Source organism: Rhinolophus hipposideros (genome assembly GCF_964194185.1).
Source record: "Rhinolophus hipposideros genome assembly, chromosome: 8".
NCBI lineage: Eukaryota > Metazoa > Chordata > Mammalia > Chiroptera > Rhinolophidae > Rhinolophus > Rhinolophus hipposideros.
The window spans coordinates 24,795,187-24,810,259 of record NC_138054.1 but is presented as its reverse complement, the minus strand read 5'-3'; the positions used below and the strand labels follow the sequence as shown (position 1 = coordinate 24,810,259).

General features: G+C 37.8%; 1 protein-coding gene across 10 annotated transcripts in view; it reads right to left on the bottom strand.

Moving 5' to 3' along the window:
• Positions 1–918: 918 nt before the first annotated feature.
• Positions 919–15,073, bottom strand: part of ARHGAP29 (Rho GTPase activating protein 29) — a 73,624-nt gene continuing 59,469 nt past the window's right edge. For 7 of the 10 annotated variants that reach the window (XM_081057418.1, XM_081057421.1, XM_081057423.1 and 4 more), the window contains 8 exons: positions 13,190–13,288; positions 12,006–12,145; positions 11,525–11,713; positions 11,109–11,246; positions 7,629–7,858; positions 5,388–5,718; positions 5,146–5,254; positions 919–2,974 (listed from right to left, as the gene is read on the bottom strand). In XM_081057418.1, the coding sequence (XP_080913544.1) occupies positions 2,088–2,974; positions 5,146–5,254; positions 5,388–5,718; positions 7,629–7,858; positions 11,109–11,246; positions 11,525–11,713; positions 12,006–12,145; positions 13,190–13,288 (2,123 nt within the window). In that variant the 3' untranslated portion in view covers positions 919–2,087. Of the gene's footprint in view, positions 2,975–5,145; positions 5,255–5,387; positions 5,719–7,628; positions 7,859–11,108; positions 11,247–11,524; positions 11,714–12,005; positions 12,146–13,189; positions 13,289–14,812; positions 14,900–15,073 lie in introns of all 10 variants that reach the window. The other 3 variants (XM_081057415.1, XM_081057422.1, XM_081057417.1) reach the window with 1 other exon arrangement.

The window sequence follows — 15,073 nt, the reverse complement described above, 5'->3', positions numbered from 1 at the left end:
AGCTGATTATGTAATCCATTCTTTCACTGGGTTGTCTCAATACAATAAAAGAAAACTGAAGGAGTTTTAAAAGTACATTTTCTAAGTTGCAGTATGGAATGATGAGATAGTTTTGGAGATGGACAGTGGTCATAGTTACAAAACAATGTGAATGTACTTGATGCCACTGAACTGTATACTTAAAAATGGTTAAAATGGCAAAAATTATGCATATTTTACCATAATGAAAAATTTTAAAGGTGAATTTTCTATTGTTACACACCACCTGATATGACTCTGATATGATTTAGTAACCAGTAATTAAGAGCACTAACCATTGGAAGCTGACGACCCTGTGTGTGAAGAATTGACCCCAACTATTACAGCGACGGAACCTGGAGCAAACCATTTAACTAAGCCTGTTTCCTTTTCTGTAACACAGGAGCAACAAAATACCTACCTGTAACAGGCTGCTGTGAATTTGAAATAACTTATGTAGAACTTAGCAGAGCTCATGGCATATAGAGAGGGCTCAATAACTGTTGCCTCTTATTTTCTTTTTAGGTTTTCGTAGCACTACAATTCTTTTATATCTTGTACAATGAGGACTAAAAACAAGGCTCCAGCACAAAAGAGTTATTCATCTCTCTTGTTCTTAATGTCATACAGAACTAAATAACTTCCCATAAAATGCATTCCATGTTGCAGTACTCAAGGGATGTATGACCACTAAGCCAGTGGTTAATAAACCTTAAAGTCTCATGCCCTAAGAGGCAACAATTTCAGAGAAGCCAAAAGAACTTGAAATAATTTCACAGGTTAATATATATATATATACATATATATGTATATGTACAATGTATATATATATATACCTGTGTGTGTGTGTATTTTATCAAGTATAACATGATCATACAAAAGCATTTACTACAAACAGTTCACATATACAAAAAGAGGCTATTTTATTCTTTTGTCCCTTTTATATCCTATTTTAGGCAAAATGAAGAAACCCAGACAATAAGAGAACTGCACTAGTTCTAAAAACTGGGCATTTTATAAATGAAATATATCCAATCATCTATACCTCCTCTCAAATTCCAAAACAATGAGGTTTACTGAACTATAGTTAGAATCAACTTAAATAAATCTTTGCACGATTCAGATGAAACATACATTGTCAATGGTTAAAAGTCCAGGTAGAAAAAGTACATAAAATTATTCATAAGTAAAAACATTTCATACAAAAGAGATGGTTTTTTAAAAAAAACCCAGATAATATCAAGAAGAAATGCATTGAATTTTAAAACATTTTTTGGACCATTATATAAAATACCAAAAGGTTCAGAACTGTTGAACAACAAAAGTTTACGTAGAACAAAGCCAAAAGGTGAAAAACTATTAAATGTATTAAAATCATCTAAAGACAAGTAAGATAAAACTGAACTATGTAATTTAGAAACAGGTTTAAGTGCATTTTCTTTGTACAATTCAACTGATTACCACATGTAAAATCTGGCAATTAATTAAAATGCAATTAAATACAGATTTGCAAGCCTTTTGGCCATTATGTAAATATTAAAAAGTTAAGTAAATTGCCAATTGGAAAAAAAAAGTTTACATACATAACAAGAAAAGCACAACGGTCAAAGATGCACTATAAAATTGTGTGAAAAAAACAATCATACTGAACAAAGATCTTTTAGGCACTTGCATTCAGAAACATTCCTTTTATAAATAAGCATAGTTTCACTTCAAAAAAATAAAGCTGATTTTTCCCAATTGCACCTATTAGCTGAGAACTATATATTAGGGATGCATTTAAATGGACCATTTTATGAGGAAAATCAACTAAACTTTAAAAAATATGAGTCCACCTACTTATTCACAACTTCAGAAATACAGGTAATTCCAGTGAGGCACAAATGTGGCCCTATCAAAATATTCTACTATTCAATATAACACAGGATAACACAATACAATGACAAAAAGCAAAATCCACAATTTGGCAATCCTTTACAAAAGGGGCCCTGTCAAAAATTCTTTCACAAAACAAACACAATACCACAAAACAAAACAACTAAAAAAAGAAAAGCTGAATTTTGACAACCCTACACAAACTGTGGGATTTCATCTTCAAGGTCTTCAAACTGCTGCATTCGCTTCAGCCGTGGTCTCTGACACGGCGGCTGCGCACCAGGCAGGTCATGCCCCTCCGAGTTCTCCTTAGGCTTAGCGAGTGGCTGCACAGGACAAGCCGGTGCATTTTCGGAGTCTGGAACTGATTTCAGCGCATGCCCCTGAGGGATGTGAGCGATGCCAGGAGGCACTCCTGGCGGGGATGCCGTGGGTTTCTCCTCAGCGGCTCTCGCACTACCTGCGGGAGCACGTGGCTTATAAAACGTTGTCCAGTGCTGGGGCTGCAGTGTTCTGGGTGCTCTGAGAGGAGCAGGAGGGCACGAGTCAGAGGGCCGTCTCTCTGACACCTGTCTTGCTGACATGGCCGGTTCTGTGTATGGCTTACTGGGCTGGGTGGCACTGAGTGGATGGTCCCCACCAACCCTGATGCTGGTCAGCACTCCTCCCTCCTGGAGCGCGCTGGGCACACTCACTGCAGTCTTTGCAGTGAGGTCATTTTGTTCATACTGTTTCTCCCGAGTTTTCTGTAGAGTTTGCTGGTTAAAGCCATCAAATTTGCAACAAATAGTAGGGGTGTCTTTTCTGTAAACTCCTTCAAAGGTAGGATTCTTGTAAAATTTGTCTGAATTTACATTCCCCGTATTTCTGCCATTTCTCTCATGAGGAGGGCTTGCAAGAAGCAGTCTATCTACAGGCAAACTTACAGGTCTAATCTTGGTCCTTGGAGTACACCTCTCAACAACACTGTTTGTTTCCCTATCGGATTTCAGAGTAAGTGGCTTGGAGCTTTTAAAAACATCTTCCACCTTTTGTGATGCCGATTCAAGCTCTTGGTCTACAAGCAAATGCACTTTGTTGTCTGAAAAAGGAGAAAATTTATTTAAAAAGCCAATTTCATGGTACCTGGTTAACAAGAGAGTCTGAATAAGTTATAGATGAATACGCTCTCCAAACAACAAAGGTCTGACATGTTTTTTTCAAGTTAGTCTCAGTTACCTATGCAGATGAGTTTAAAGGCAGACTCTGAATAAAAATGGTGGAATTCTCTATTTACTTAAATCAATAAAATCAATATAACAAACAAAATCCACTTGGGTTAGAATAAAATACAGTTGCTGAAGGAACCTCTTTGGATGTGCCACACATGAACAAGTATGTGCTGGGTCAAAGGATTGTCATGATTTGAACATGAAGACACTGGTAAATTAACCTCAGAAAAGTTACACCAATTCACATGCCAAAGTAGGGGAGGCCTTGAATCCCAAGGCTTTTGCCAACTCACTTAATCATTTTTCCGTTACCTCAACCCACAGTGCGAGCATATCACATGAAACGCCTTACATGTCCTTCGTATCTGATCAAATAATAAGTGGACTATAACATTCATCCCATCCCAGTGAAGTTGAATTGTTTTACTTTAAGGAAAAATGCCATTCACTCCATTGACAGTTTACTTCCAGACTTACGTTCCTCTTTCCTACCAAGTTCCCATGGTCCATGTTGCCTCAGACTAGAACGCTGAGCTGCTTTAAACCCTGTGCCTCTTTGCTACATCTCTCCTAAAGACGTCCGATTTCTGAAACATTCCAGCCCTCTGCTCACAGTCCTTTGGGCAGCAGTTTGCTGACAGGCGCCCATCAGAATCACTGCCAATAGTCACCTCATCTGACCTTCTCTCTTATCTGAGACTGCTGACCTCTCTTCGCTGGGCTACCAAAGCAACACTCTCTTGTTTTGTTTTCCCAGGTCCGAACCCACATTTACAGACCCCTCTAAGGGAACTGACTCGTTGTGGTTGGGCTGTAGGTACCCACGAAAGTGTACTCTGAGGGAAAAACTTATAGCCTAATGGATAGAGTGCAGACTCTGAAGCCCAGTGGCTGCGTTTGCAGAAGTTCTACCACTTCTGCACGGGACAAAGCCATCTCACTTCCCTCAGTGTCTTCATCTGTCAAAAGAAAATCATAATTGTATCTATGTTGATGTGTGGCCCAAATGATCTAATCATGAAAAGTGCTTAGAATTCTCTGGTATATAATAAGCACTCAAAAATGACATTTATTATCATAACTATTCGAACTGGGAGCCCTAGATCATGGGATAGTAAAATGAGCACAAATATAGGCTCAAATATTGACTGACGATTTATTAGGGGCATGACCTTTGGCACGATTTCTCAGACTATTAGGCTATAGGTTGAATGGGCCTACTACTACTACTGACTTTATAGCACAGACTATTATGAGGATCAAACCAGATAAATGGCACCAGACAATAAACACAGTGCTTAGCAAAGAGCAGGGGGCACTTAATGAATATTAGGTCCCTTACTTTTTAGACCCAATCAGGCTATGATAACTGCTGTTTGATCATACATCAAATTTAACATATATGGCTGAATTTTTAAAAACTGGCATTTAGCTCTAGTAACTTGTAGAATTACAGTAATAAATGGAAGCCTTTCTACCAGCTTGATAGTTACCAATCACTGCAACTAAAATCATCATATAGTGAATAAAATGACTGCAGTGAAGGAAATAAAAAGACACACATATATGTGTGCTTAATGTGTTAAAGGCAAGTGCTAGGTAAAAGCATTTGGAAAACATTTTAGACGTTTTAGGAGTCTACATTTTTTTGTCATTTTAGGAATCCAGCTGACTCCTCATGAGCAGTTAGACCGATACGATGATCTGTAGTAACATGCCAATGAACTAACACACTACTCAATACACTTCTGCCATGACTTGAATTCATGGCAAAAATGAAAACAAAAACATTTTCAGAAAGAGCACAAGCAATATCTATGAACTACAAGATGTCTTTTTCTAAGAAAGACTATTATAGGCAGTGACATTCATTGAAATGCGAGGTACACTAAAAGGCAACTTTCTTAATGGCTAGCAAAGATCCATGTACTAACGATGCTGCTTTCTCTGACTTCTCTCGGCCCCACTCACCTTTGCTCTTAAGCATGGTTTAGTGACATAGTTTTAAGTCAGAAAACACGTATTGTATCTGGCCACTCACCAATGAGACATGCATCACATTTTTCTAATGCATTCTGCTTTCGTTCTGCTTCCTCAAATGACGTAGCTGGTTCAAGAACTTTGCTTTCACTATCTGCTATGTGGATATCCTGTTGATGGAAGAGAATTTTTAAACTTGAAGGAGCAAACACACCTCAAAATACACAATTCAAAGGTTTTTTTTTAAAACTTAACATAAACATTATAAAGTTCCAACACAATTGCATGAAGGTCAAAACTCACTTCTTTTGAAGAAAAAAACAGTGACTTCATGTAACGGTCTAGTTCTCTTTCTTCTGGTGATAACGGAGGCTTCAGAAGGCAGCCCTGATCCACCTGAGGCGCGCCACCACTTGTACTGCACCCCACAACATCTTGTGGCTGTAGGGACCCATCAAAGATCTTCTGGGAGTAGGTAATGAGGAACTCTACCAACCGCGCTTGATTGGAGTATTCAGCAAGAGAAGAGATGGTGATAGGAGCAGTTGTGGGCCTTGGCCTAATGAGACTTGGTCCAAATATCACCCCCAAGTTTTTGGAGTTCATCTTGTTTTCTTCTGCATGATCTACGACCCTGCAGAGTAGAACACATAAAGCTGTATGACATTTGCCTGTCAGATTGCCCTGATGGTACTTTACTACTATGGGTTGAGAAGGGTGGAGTGAAAATGGGCTACAGAGGTCTAAGAAAAGGATAAATTTATTTGATTAAAAACTGACACACACCAAGTTGGGTTTCAACAGTAAGAGGATACAAATTAAGTTAGGAGAAGAAACTGAGGCAGGATACATAGCCTAGGAAATTGACAACCCCCTCCAGGGTATAAATGCCAGGTGCTTCACTGGTTACACAAGTAACAAGTGACTGTATCTGGCTACCTGCAGCTGGAGAAAAACAAGAACTAGATTCACGCAGCTGGGCTAATTCCTGACGTGACATTTACTTAACTAATTATAATAGTGACATTTACTTAACTAATTATAATAATGTCATTATATATAATCTCATTTACATTGTGGTTACTATGACTCCCATCATGTATCTGACGCCATGACAGTTCCGGAGGAAAAATAAGGAAGAAAAGGCTGGGTCCTGCCCGGGGGAGGACATGAATGGACCAGTCAATGGGACATCACCAATTCCTGCCCCAGGAGAGATGGAAAACCCTGATCTTGACTTCCTCGGGGTGCCTGCACTTTCCCCTATGTACTTTCGTTTTCAATAAATTGCTTTCCTGCATCTGTCTACTTTTGAATTCTTTATTGCGCAGAAACTAGAACCGCTGCTCCAGTTTGAACCCTCTCTGGACATCCCCGTGAGCCTCCAGCGATAGAACTGCTAGAGTTTTACCAGCAGAAATAAAAAATACCCCTAAAACCTGCAAGTCCCGGTGCTGGAAACTTAAACATCACTGTCCTATTCTCTCTGATTGCTCACAGCTAGCCTTCAAGCCTAGCTGATTCTCCCTCCTAAAGACCGCTCTGTTCTATTACCACTCCCTCTGCTATGGCCTTACTTCAAGTTCTTGTCACCTTTATTTCTATGACTATTCCAGGAGGTCTGAAGTGCAGTAAAGGCCTCCCTCCCCTCCAAACCATTCTCCACATTGCTGCCAGAAAGATGTAACAGGCAAATCTGAGCATGTTGATTTCTTGCCTCAAAATTCTTTAGTGGGCACAGAAGGAAGACAGTCTAGTTACCTGCCAGGTAGGTAAGGCTTTCTTTTACCAGGCCCCTGCCAAGCGAGCTCATTCCTGCCACTGCTTGCTATATCCTAGTCTAACCAAATTGCTTATACTTCCTCAATGCAAAATGATCTCTTGTATCTCTGTGTCTGTTACTCTCTGCCTGGAATGCTCTTCTGCATATTTCCTGCCACCAAACCATTACTTAGCTCAGGGCTGGCTCAGGGCTCCCTTCTCTGATTCATGAGCCTCCCTTAGCAGTCTTCCTTGGCTTGCAGTGCATAGCTCTATTAGAATAAGAATGATGCCGCACTGCCCTTGTCTGCAGGTCTGCCCCTGAAGCTGACAAGCACAACAAATGACAGAAACCTTTTCATTGTTTCCCCAGCCGGAGCCAGAGCCGGCACAGAAGAGGCAGCTGAGGCACAGAGGCCAGGTGCATGCCCACACATTCCCTGACTCCCTTTCCCTAACACATATCGGGGTGCCAAAAAACTGTATACACATGACTTGTATTCATCTTTCGATATCAGTATATATCATTACAATTTTAATGCAGGTTTTTCCTTTTCTTAAAATGTGTATACATTATTGGCACCCTCTGTATGGAATGAAATGTTCATTTAAAAAACATTAGCACAATAATGTGAATGTACTTAATACTACTGAGCTGTGCACTTAAAAATGATTAAGATGGTAAATTTATGTTATGTGTTTTACCACAATAAAAAATAAAAACAACAAAACTGATCAGTTATCCATCCACTAATGGATACTCATCTTATACAAAGTTCTTACCGCTTAAGATGTACTATGAGGTAATGAAGACTGTTAAAATTTGATGCTGGCAATTGTCTTAGAAGGTCCTTGCTTTTCAGAAGAATTCGGTTTATTTCTATACACGTTGGCCATTTTTTGTCCTCAGGGCTATCCTTTTTTGTCTCTTGTTCTTCATTTACACGTTGGATCTCTTTTGCAAGGTCTATAAATTCCTTGTACAATCGGAATAAAATAAATGGTTCTGGAAGCTAAAGAAATAAAATTACATTAAAAATATAATTCTGTCCTTTCCTTCCCATTAATATCCACTGAAGAGCTTACTGAATGGTTTAATACATCCCTTTACATTAACAAGAAAGATTTGAGGTCAATCCACATTTAGAAATGTACATATGTTTGCTACAGACATAATCTATAAAGTCGATCTGACATAATCACCATAAATCATATTTATATTAAAAATGAGTTAACTCATAATCAGTAAAATCTAAACCTTAGATTCATGACTGCACCTAAGCCAGCAAGAACTTCAACTGTTTTATTGAAACAAACCCAGGATGATACAAAAATTAAGCCAAATTAATTAGAAAAAGCTTATACTCTGAATTTAATTGGTATGGGGGAAACAGAACAAAATGCTTTCTGGTCTTTGTGTTTTACTTAAATCAGACTGAAGATAAGACAATATGGCTTACAAGAAAGAAAATGTCAATATTTTATTTATCAATTTTTTAAATGTAACTTGAATTGGTGTAAGTAGTTCAACAGAAAAAGTTCCTCAAACTATCAAAGGGTATGCCACCCTTGATATGCCTACTGGCATAACTTATTTCAATATTTCCACTGCTTAGCAATGGAAAATACAGCAAACATCTGGTGTCCTATACTATCTGTGGTGAAGTAGACACCTGCTTATCCAGTTTCCCGTTGGTCCCAGAGAGGGGACACTTTGAGATCCATTTCTACCTCCACCACTCTGGGATCTGAAGAAGATCACTTAACCTCTTGGAGCTTTAGATTTCCCACATGGTATATGAGTAAAATGAAGGCTACTCTCTAATACTGTAGAATTGAGCATGGCTTCCCACACTAAAGTCTTGGTCCCATAGTATTCCTGAGCCAGAATGATAGCTGATAGTATCGGACCCCATTCATTTCCTTTTCCTATATGGCTAGAATAGATAAAGGAGGCTTCACTGTGAGATTTATAGTCATTCAAAGGTACATTTTCTCAACTTCTCAGCTGAGAATATTATAAAATGTGATTAAAGAGCTATCAATGGTTTCCTGGGCTAACATGGCAGGTCCAACATTTGTATCTATTTCTTTTTTCCCCTCTGCAACCCTACTGAAATACAGTTCAGCCCATAGGACCAAGAAAATAGGAATGGAGACAAAAGCAACATTTCACAAGCGGAAGGGCAGATGACCAAGTGCTGCCTTAGCAGTCCCGAGAAAGCTACAATTCCAAACTGAGATACAACAGTTTACAGCATGAGGAAACTCAGGGGCTGTCAGCACAAGGTCCTCTAACCGTGAGGAAGGGTGGGCTACCCAAGAAGCATTAGGTCTCTAGATCCTTGTTGTCTCTACTCCATGTTCCTGAGCAACCTGTTCCCCAGAAGTCTGGGGGTTTCTTCTCTGGGCAGTGTTAAACTGACAGTTCTCAGGACAGGCAATGCCAAGCACAAGAATCAGGTGGACAATCATCTAAAAACAGAAATTTAGTGACTGGATGCATGCCGAAAGCAGAGATCCTAGAGTCTTCTTACCCTACTTGACTCCCAGAGTGCTGGCACCACCCATCTAGGCAGCGAAAGACCCTCCCCTAGGGTATCAGACTAGCCCTGGAGATGCAGACATCACGTGTTTCCCAAATAGCCCACCTAGATCACACTACAGTAAAGTTCAAAATCTTGAAAGCCTTTATGTATTCATTCAAGAGTTTCCAAAGACATTTTAATTTCCAACTCTCATTTTAAGCAGAAAATCATGGAAGACAAATCAAAACAGGTAGGAAAAACAACAACTTGAAGGTCTAGAACTTCAAGGAAACGAGCAACAAAAGTTGTAAGAACTAAAGGACAAGTAACCAGAGTGATAGAGCTCCTGGAGTGCCCGAAATAGTGGGTGAAACTACACCCCCATTAAGGCATATCATTGTTTAACTTTAGGATAATGAAGAGAAAAAGAAGATTCTATAAACTTTTGAGAGAAAATTAATAGGCCACATACAGAGAATCAGGAATGAGGACCTTAGGCTTCAAAGAGAACAACAGAAAAAATGCCTGCAAAATTCTGAAGAAAAATAATTTCCAGCTTAGACTACTATTTCACACCACTCACACTCTTCCATTCCATTCAAAAAAGTAGAATAAAGACAGATGAATAAGGTTTCAAATACGTACTCTTATTCCACCTTGCTCAAGAGATGGGCTTGATCAAAACAGGAGAATAAACCAACATAGGAAGCCAAGACACAGAAGACAGGTGTTCCCTTACAAAAGAGGAGAGGGTGGAGAAGAGCGATCCCAGGATGACAGCTATTCGCTATGTTAAGAAAGGCCCAGATGGAGATCAGAACTCCCGAGAGCGACACGTTGAGGACCGAGAGCGACACGTTGAGGACCGTAGTCACTATGCTCCCTGTAACTGTCTCTTCAATTTTAGCCAAGGACCAAATCATTTTTATACTTGGCTCATCATGACAGTGTGCTGTTTGTTCCTGAAACTCCTTCATAAACTGCTGCATGAAGCCACGAAGGTCACTTATTTCACCCCACAGAAGTGTTTTCTTTGGATCTAATCCTGAAAACTACAGGTACAACAGTGAGCATAGGAAGAGAAAATATAGAGAAGCCCAACCACATTCCTGCTAACTTCCAGTAGCCAGCTTATGCAAGGATAGCCCTACTTGATGTCCCAAATATGGTGAACTTCCAGGATGAGTTCATGACCTTGCCCAGTGACCTCCCACAACAGCTATTTTAAAATATCAATGAAGGTAAAATTGGACTATGACCTAGACACTGTTCTATTTACTGAATCCTTCATGTAACAGTCTGAATAATAGCCTTTCTTTACATAGATAGAATTATGCTATCTACAGAGTTTTCTGAAACTTAATGATACATGGCTTTGGAATACACAACAGGTATTAAAACTATTAAGGAAAAAGAGGGAGTTACTAACATGGTTAGAAAAAATTATTGGGGTGGGGTTATAGGCTACAACTGGGAGGGACATATAGGGCCCTTCTAAAAGGTACAATAATGTTCAATTTCCTTAAGATAGGTGATAGGAAATGAGTGTTTTTAGTAGTATTTGTCTGTAAACTGTACATATATTTTATACTCACTTTGATCTATACAACAAGTAGAAAAATATTAATACGGTCTTTGTTAATAAAAAGATCTGTGTAGCAAATATTATGAACAAAATGCAAATCATGTTTGTTCTTTTCTATTTAGTGGTAGGTTTCAAGGGTAAAAACTTTACCTGTCGAAGGTATAACTTTAAGACGTCACAAATGTCATGTGAACTAAATTCTGAAATGTCTACCAAGTGCATTCCATTTTCCAAAGCTTGACAAAGTTTTTCAGTTTTTATTTTGTTTCCACATACACGATAAATTCCCTTGAGAATAAAGAAGAAAAATTTTGAAAAATTCTGCTTTAATACAAATGGCTAAATGTGGACATCTAGATATATTCGATGTATCTATTTTAATTTTTATTAATACTTTACAAAAAAACTTAGGCCAAATAAGGTAATGTTTTCCAAATAAATCTGAATAAAATCAGTTACTTATTAAAAATTGAGATCATTGTTTTCCTTTAAAGTCTCCTTATCATTAGAACAAATCACAAAGGCATTTATATTTAAATTTTTTAATTTCAAGAGTTACAACATACCTGTAGACACAAGGCTCGATTTTCAATCTCTGAGGCACATATTTTGAGTATAAAAGGGATACCATCCGGTTCCTTTTTTGCAACTTGTGTGAATTCTGCTCCAAATAAGTGTATTTTCCCCAGAAGTTTTTGATGACCACAAATGATGACTAAATTTTCCAAACACTTTCGGTGACAAACAAGGAGACACTGCAAGAAAATGAAAGTTTAAAACTGGTTAACTTACCTTAAAACTATTCACAACTGGACAAACGATAGGTAGAGTGGTAACACAACAAAAATGAGTTTAAAAATATAACTTGTGGTGCTTGACATACATTTAATAGCAAAAGAAAATATAAAATTATAGAAGGTACATTGTGGTTCCTTATATAATTTATTAAAAGTATATTTGCAAAAGATCCGACTCAGTAAAATTAGTAACAGAAAAGGATAAAACAGAAAGCATAAAGGGGCTAAGGTAATGCCAGAAACATCTTACCTCTTCACACTCAACACCTGGGAAGACTACAATGCTTTCACAATCCCTACATTTCGTGGGGGATCTCAATTTGCGAAACTTGTGGGTGAGAGCTGCCTTTGACATCAATGTTTTCTTACATGTTCCAAGGGAATTGGGTCCTTGCAACAGAAATAGATTATTATATAAGAATTATAAGGCAGCAAAAATTATACCACAGAATAGTGTATTTTGAAAAATCTCTAGACTTTACAATCATTCATATATTACAAAAAGCTATTATTTTGAGCCTGTAACATCAAAATAAGCACCTTATTTAAAGATCTCTTACAATGCACATATTTATCAAACATTTTAGCAATAAGTAAAAAGCACCACCAAACCAATAAGATGCTCCTAAATCAGCACAGCATAATGTTTTCAGAATTAGAAAATTTATAGTTATTAACATGCCCTTTATAGAGCTGGGAAGGGTGTTACATTGGTAGCATTACATTCTTAGAAAAAATGCCCCTATAAAAGCTTCAAAGAAAACTAGCTCTATGACATTAGTGTGTTAGCATTATTTGCATTATGGATAAAGCTATTTTTAAATCATTATAAAATTACAGATAATAATAGCTAGTTGTGTATCAATACCCTACCGGAGGTCAATGTTCTGTATTATTTTAGTAAAAGATGCCAAAACAGGTAACTGGTGATTTCAAATATACAAAACTAATTTATATGAGTCTAATTCAAGTCATTAAGGTAACAGACTTCTCTTTTATATCCTTCAACATGCACAACTTTCCTTGTCATCAAGAAGTATACTTATTTATTCTTCTTGCTTAGCTTCTTGCACTGTTTCTTTTAAAGTGGCTTTATTTCAGAATTTCTCACGCACTGCAACCCTTTTAACAGTTAAGTCACTATATTAGGTTTATGAAAGATCAAATATCTAGCCTATTTTAGCACTGTGCTAGTACATTTTAGATCTAGTAGTTCTGCTGCTTGTTTTTACATTTGTAACATTTGATTAATATATTATCAACCCATACTTGTACATAATTTGTTGGAATATATTTAAGCCATTAAATGCCTTTTGTTTAATACACAGCAGAGTAATTCTTTGAAATATACTATTTTCCTAATATCATGCAGTGCAACTGATTTAACTGGTTTAGTGAGAACTTGATTCAGTGACATTCAGCAATTGTCAATACCAGTTTCTGAAGGGGAAGGTGGCTCTCTTTCATCTAGGTCATCTGCAGAAGACATGGTTCCACTGGACGGAGTTCGTGGAAGTTTTCGATGGAAGTCTCCTAAAAGAAAATTATGGGTACAATTACCTGATCATGCACTGGAGAATTTTATGACGGCCGGATAGCATTTTTTGAATAATACAGTCATACTATTTTTATTAGCTACAATGTACAAAATTTGCTTCCATTCTCAGACTTTGGATACAGGAAAATCCTGGGAACAAAAGAGAACTGAACTAAAACTTGTACAAATCAATGTAAAATTGAGGATCAGCCATCCCAATGAGACCCTGACTGCCAATTTCTGGTAGTGCTAGGGAATGTAAGTTTTACAGGACAAGGAGCATTTTCTATTCACATCTCATATCTAATATCTGACAGTGTGCCTGGCACAATACTAAAGTTGTCATTAAATGCTTGCTGAATTAAGTTATAAATGTACACAATATAACCTAAAGCTTTGTAAAGTATACAAAAATCTTTAAATATAGCAATACACTAACAGTAACATCACATTTATCTTCCCAGGAAGACGAGACTGGGAAGCAGGAACAATGATTCCTGGCAGGAGCAGAGAGCACCGATGCCTATGCCAGCAAAGGACCCTGCCATGTGTATCAAAGCATGTTCAGAAGCAGCCCAACTAGGTAATGAGGTTCATTTGCTCCCTGCTGATATTACAAACAGGGCTACAACTAAGTGGAAGAATTCACTTAAATCAAAGCCTAACAGTCTAAGGGTCAGAGTTAGAAAGGACTTTACAAATGATTTATAGCAATAATCTCGCCCCAAAAAGATTCCTCTGCACAATATTCTTAAAAGGTAGTCATCTAGTTTTTGCTTTGAACATGTCTGCAACAACTTAGAAATCATGAGGTCATTTGTTCCATTTTAGAACTATTTTAATTGTAGAATAGCTTTCTTGTATTACTGAGCAGAAATCTGCCTCCGTATAAATCCTAGTCTTAGGTCATACTTCTCCCTAAAGGAGCAAACAAAAGCACTCTGACTACTTTTCAGTCCCTTTACATCTCCAATATTTGAGGATAGCTGTAATGTCTCCAACTTTCCTCTTTTCCAGGCTAGGCATCCCCAGGTCGTCATCTATTTATCATGCGACCAGTTTTCAAATCTTTGTGTATCACATGAAGTCTTACAGGATTCCAACTAATTTAGGGCTTGCTCTAGAATGGGTCTTAATTTCTGGGGACAGGTGGAACTACATTGTTTTTAAAAAGCTCATTACAAATACTCAAATATTTAGGCTCAATCCTGAGTGTCCCTTGAACAGAACTAGTTTTAAAGGAGGATGCAAAGTAAGCCTACAAACCCCAGTGCTGCATGGAAATGATATCTAATTTTAAATTCAACACATTTATTTACACGAATAAAATTTCTATAATATGTAGAACACTAAAAAAAACTGTGTTGGACTTTGTGGTTAAATCCTGTAGCATTATCTCCTGCAGTGCCAAATAAAAGGAAGGAACGTAGCAGGAAGAAAAGGACTGGCGCAGTCTTTGGTAGAGGAGCGGAGAAGAAGGATGTTGAAGTAAGAACCTTTTGGGTTCAAGTGCTACCTACCTTCTTCTCCTGCTAGCTGTATAACCCATGGCAAGGTGTCCTCCTTGAAGCCACTAAGGGAGAGTTCAAAACACCTAGTCTGCCTCTCTAAGGAATATGAGATTATCAAATTACGGGCCTTAAAGTACATTTGTAAAAAATTAATGAGAATAAGTGATCATAGGCATAAGAACTGGTGTTAATTATGGTTTCATTATAGCAATTAACTACAAAACAATAAAAAAGATTGACAATAATGTTCACAGAACAGAAAGCTATTCA